Raw genomic sequence first — 4,774 nt, 5'->3', positions numbered from 1 at the left:
TCACAGCCAGGACTTCTTGGTCCGGCCGAGCCGCGCCATGTTGGCCAGCTTCACCTTCACCTTGTCGCGGCTCTCCGTGTTCCTCTTGGAGGTGCACTCCACCGTGGAGTCGGTCTCGAAGGAGATGGCCGGCGCGTGGCCCAGCAGGCCGCCGCCGCCGCTCTTCTCAGGCGGCGCCATGGCGGCGGGCGTCTGCAGCACGAGCTGGCTGCGCAGCGAGTGGCGCAGCTGCAGCAGCAGCGGGTTGTGGTGCGAGTAGAGGCGGACGGTGTCGCGGTCCGGGCTGCAGCAGGTGGAGCAGGCGGAGCACAGCACGCGGAAGATGTAGACCCAGCCCAGGTAGTGCAGCTCCGCCACGTTGAGCACGAAGCAGCCCAGGCTGATGCTGAACATGAAGTTCAGGAAGATCGTCTTCTCCGTGGCGCGAGACACGAAGCAGTCGGTGCGCGTGGGGCAGGGGTAGGTGTCGCAGCGGTACAGGTGGGGCACCTCCAAGGTCAAAGGGTCAAAGGTTACTTCATTTGTAGCCTCAGTGAATCACATGACATTAATAGACAAACAGCACAGTTCATGCGACAGGACAAACAAATAAAGTGACAGCAGTGCTCGGGGGTAAGATATTAAAAGAATAGTTCACCCAAAATGCAAATTTCCCTCATTATCTCCTACCCCTCATGTGGACTAAGGGCTGGGAGAAGTTTCAGAGTCCTCCGTGGCTTCTCTGAGTTACAGCGGGGATCCGTGCAGCACTGCATGTCCATATGACGGTTGAGAACGGAGCTCACTTTTCTTCGTCCAAAAAGACACACCAAAAAACATCCAAATACCTCCATGCTGCTCGTATGTAATGTCCGTCTTGTATTGAAGCCCCGACATGTGAAATTGTACCGAAAAAAATTAAATAAGTCTATATTTTAAGCTTGTTTTGTAGCGGAAGCTTCTCGAAGCTCCTCTTCCCGGTTCGTCAAATTTGCATGGAGGTATTTGGATGTTTTTTGGTGTGTCTTTTTGTTACGAAGACAGTTGGTATCCATTTGCAACCGTCATATGGACATGCACTGCTACGCCGAGACCCCCTGTAACTCAGAGAAGCCACGGAGGACTCTGAAACTTCTCCCAGCCCTTAGTCCACATGAGGGGGAGGAGATAATGAGGGAAATTTGCATTTTGGGTGAACTATCCCTTCAATGTGACTGATGGATGGCTGATATGAATAAAACAGTTGTTGTACCTCGAAGCCGAACAGGAAGTACTGCCCCACCAGGAAGGTGATCTCCATGACGGAACGCAGCAGCACGTGCAGGATGTAGATGAGCAGCACCTGGTTGGACTGCTGCGTCGGGTCCTCGCCCAGCTCGCCGTAGTCCTCCTGCAGCAGCCGCTCCTCCCCCTCCCCCACCCCCCACTCCTCCTCCTCCCGGTAGCGGGGGCAGTACGGCGGCATGCTGACCCTCAGCGCCTCCAGCCCGTCCTTCTCCACGCGGCTGCTGCACCGCGGCGCTCGCTGGGCCGCCGCCGCCGCTGCCACGGCCATCGTTGCCGCCTTCGCCCGCTGGCTGTCCAGCTTCTCGTCCTTGGCGATCTTGTGCAGCACGAAGACGATGTAGAAGATGGACGGCGTGGAGACGAGCACGATCTGGAAGACCCAGAAGCGGAGGTGCGAGACGGGGGCGAAGGTGTCGTAGCAGACGTTGCTGCAGCCGGGCTGCTGCGTGTTGCACGTGAACTTGGACTGCTCGTCGCTGTAGACGGCGTCGCCCACCAGCGCCACCAGCAGGATGCGGAAGATGAGCAGCATGGTGAGCCAGATCTTCCCGATCACCGTGGAGTGGTTCTGCACCTCGGACAGGAAGCGTCCGAGGATGGACCAGTCCCCCATGACTTAACCTGAGGGAGAGGGAGATTCAGATTCAGATTCAGATTCAGCTTTATTTGTCCTTTACAAGGAAACTTGTTTTCACCCCCGTACGCAACACACAACCTCAAGATACATGAATACATACATTACATCACCCACCCATACACATTAAACGGGAACACACATTTAGCGACGCAATCTATTTAGTTCTGTTATAGCAGAGGGGACGAAGCTTCGGCTGAACTTGACCCTCTTCCAGGTCAGGGACCTGTACCGGCGGCCAGATGGAAGCAGCACAAAGTACGGGTTTAGGGGGTGACTGGGGTCCTGGATGATGGTGAGTGCTCTGCGTGTTATGGCTATGGTGTTGAGGTCAGAGAGGATGGGGGTGGGGAGGCCAATGATTTTGGCAGCTCTATGAGCGATTTGTGTCAGTCTTTTTGTGTTGGGGGATGACAACATGTTGAAGAAGCAGGAGGAGCACTAGAGGAGGATGGGCTGAATTATGCTCTTGTATAGTAACAGTAGGAGGTGGGGGGCCACTGAGAGAGCTCTCAGTTTCCTGATGGCAGAGAGTCTTTGCTGGCTGCGTTTATGGATGTCATGGATGTGTGATTCAAAGGTGAGTTTATTGTCTATAATGAGTCCCAGGTATCTGAAAGTATCTACCACCTCCATGGCTTCTCCGTTGATGCTGATGGGGTTGTGGGTGGGGAAGGGGGTTGACTTGCCTGTGCTGGGGGAGGTGATGACCAGTGCTTTGGTTTTGGACACATTGAGGTGCAGATGGTTGTCAGAGCACCACTGTGTGAGGTGAGAAATGGAGCTATGGTATTCTGTGAGCAGAGAGACCGAGGGTTTGACCTTTGACCTGCAGAGGTTTAGATCAGAAACCTGTTTGCTCATGTGAACGATCCACACTAATGTCGTAGTGTTGTGTAGTTGAGACCATGTCTTCAAGGTCTCGGTCTCAGTCCAGTTGGACTCTGGATGTTTTCTCCAGACCATAATGCAAGGCAAGGCATCTTTATTTATACAGTGCATTTCATACCAAGGCAACTCAATGTGCTTTAAACTTTTTTAAAGAACAGCATAAAACAGCATAATAACAAAAAACACCGAGTTAAAAGAAGGAGCAAAAGAAAAAGAAACAAGTAAAAGAAAATAAAATAGTATAAAATATCACATTTTTTACATTATTGGGCAAATTGATTAATCCAGGTGTCAGACACACCTGGATTAATCAATTTGTCCAATAACGTAAAACAGGAAATAAACGAGCTGGCTTATTTCAGGAAGTAGTGGAGCTGTGCCTAAAGCCAATTCAAATAGTTGTAGCTACTAAAGTATCTGCTTGTGTAGCCATGGTAACAACTTGGTGTCACCATGACAACAGTGGGAGGAGACTTCAGCAGGTTCTGTGCTGTGTTCTTCTGTTCAATCCAAACTTTGTTCACATTAACTCTCCTGTCGTCCTTCTGGGGCAATGACCCAATCTGTTCCCTTCCTTTCTCCCTTCCTTCTTTCCACAATCATTTTTCCATTCCTTCCTTCCTTTCTTTCTTCCTTCCTTCCTTCCTTCTTTCCCTTGGTCCTTCCTTCCTTCCTTCCTTCCCTCCCATGGTCCTTCCTGTCTTCCTTTTTTCCCTTGGTCCTTCCTTCCTTCCTTCCTTCCTTCCCTTGGTCCTTCCTGCCTTCCTTCCTTCCTTCCCTTGATCCTTCCTGCCTTCCTTTTTTCCCTTGGTCCTTCCTGCCTTCCTTTTTTCCCTTGGTCCTTCCTGCCTTCCTTTTTTCCCTTGGTCCTTCCTTCCTTCCTTCCTTCCTTCCTTCCTTCCTTCCTTCCATCCTTCCCTTGGTCCTTCCTGCCTTCCTTTCTTCCTTCCCTTGGTCCTTCCTGCCTTCCTTCCTTCTTTCCCTTGGTCCTTCCTGCCTTCCTTCCTTCCTTCTTTCCCTTGGTCCTTCCTGCCTTCCTTCCTTTTTTCCTTCCTTCCTTCCCTTGGTCCTTCCTGCCTTCCTTCCTTCTTTCCCTTGGTCCTTCCTTCCTTCCTTCCTTCCCTTGGTCCTTCCTTCCTTCCTTCCCTTGGTCCTTCCTGCCTTCCTTCTTTCCCTTGGTCCTTCCTGCCTTCCTTCCTTTTTTCCCTTGGTCCTTCCTTCCTTCTTTGACCCAGGAGGACAACAGGAGGGTTAAATATGGTTTAGAATTTACATCAAATCATCTTTTTTCTTTGTAGCTGAGGAGGAATAATCTAAATATCAAGACACATTGTTATTATGAGGACTGGGACTGGTCTTATATGATATATGATATGGTATGATATGATAGGATCTAGGCTCTTATGATGGTATTATATGATAATGGTCTCGGTGGTCTTGATTACAACACTAGTCGTTGGGTTTTGTTAGTTTATTTCACTCGGTGGGACGGTTTAGTCTCAGAGCAGGAGGATTAGTTCAGACCCGGTCTATCAACACGACCTCTGGTCCTCACTATGAACCAGAGAGTTTCACTCATTCACACGCGGGAGCAGAACGTTCTTCGTCTTTCCTCTAAACATCCAGTTGTTTCTCTTGTTTTCTTCTCCTGGTCTTTTATTCAAACATACACTCACATTATTTATCAGTAGCTCAATGAAACAAACAGTGAATCCAGAGCTGAAATAAAAGTTTCACCTGCTTTACTTCTAGATTTGTAGGAACTATCTACAGGTTTTTAGGTTAAAGTTAACTCACGTTGATTTGAAGGTCTCAGATAATGACGACTTGACAAACACACACACACACACCTGCTTCACACACACACACTGAGGAGGAGGAGAAATGAACTCACCTGAGTTTAACCCTGAGTTTTCCGCCTCCGCGCAGCGTTCATGGTTATCTTTAATGTCAGAGCGTCGCTGGTTTGAATCCTGTGGAGCG

The 4,774-nt window shown here is 50.0% G+C and overlaps 1 protein-coding gene across 1 annotated transcript; it reads right to left on the bottom strand.

Annotated features, from left to right (window-relative positions):
* LOC146975207 (gap junction delta-2 protein-like) lies at positions 1-4,774 on the bottom strand. Its single transcript, XM_085794721.1, has 3 exons — positions 4,686-4,774; positions 1,232-1,887; positions 1-489 (listed from the first exon to the last, which is right to left on the bottom strand). The coding sequence occupies exons 2-3, from the start codon at positions 1,877-1,879 to the stop codon at positions 1-3; spliced, it is 1,137 nt and encodes a 378-aa protein (XP_085650847.1). The 5' UTR covers positions 1,880-1,887; positions 4,686-4,774.

Source organism: Trachurus japonicus, chromosome 13 (genome assembly GCF_045865225.1).
Source record: "Trachurus japonicus isolate A0001 chromosome 13, Traja_1.0".
Taxonomy (NCBI): domain Eukaryota; kingdom Metazoa; phylum Chordata; class Actinopteri; order Carangiformes; family Carangidae; genus Trachurus; species Trachurus japonicus.
Note: the sequence above shows the minus strand (reverse complement) of the source record. Positions and strands in the feature narration are given on the sequence as shown.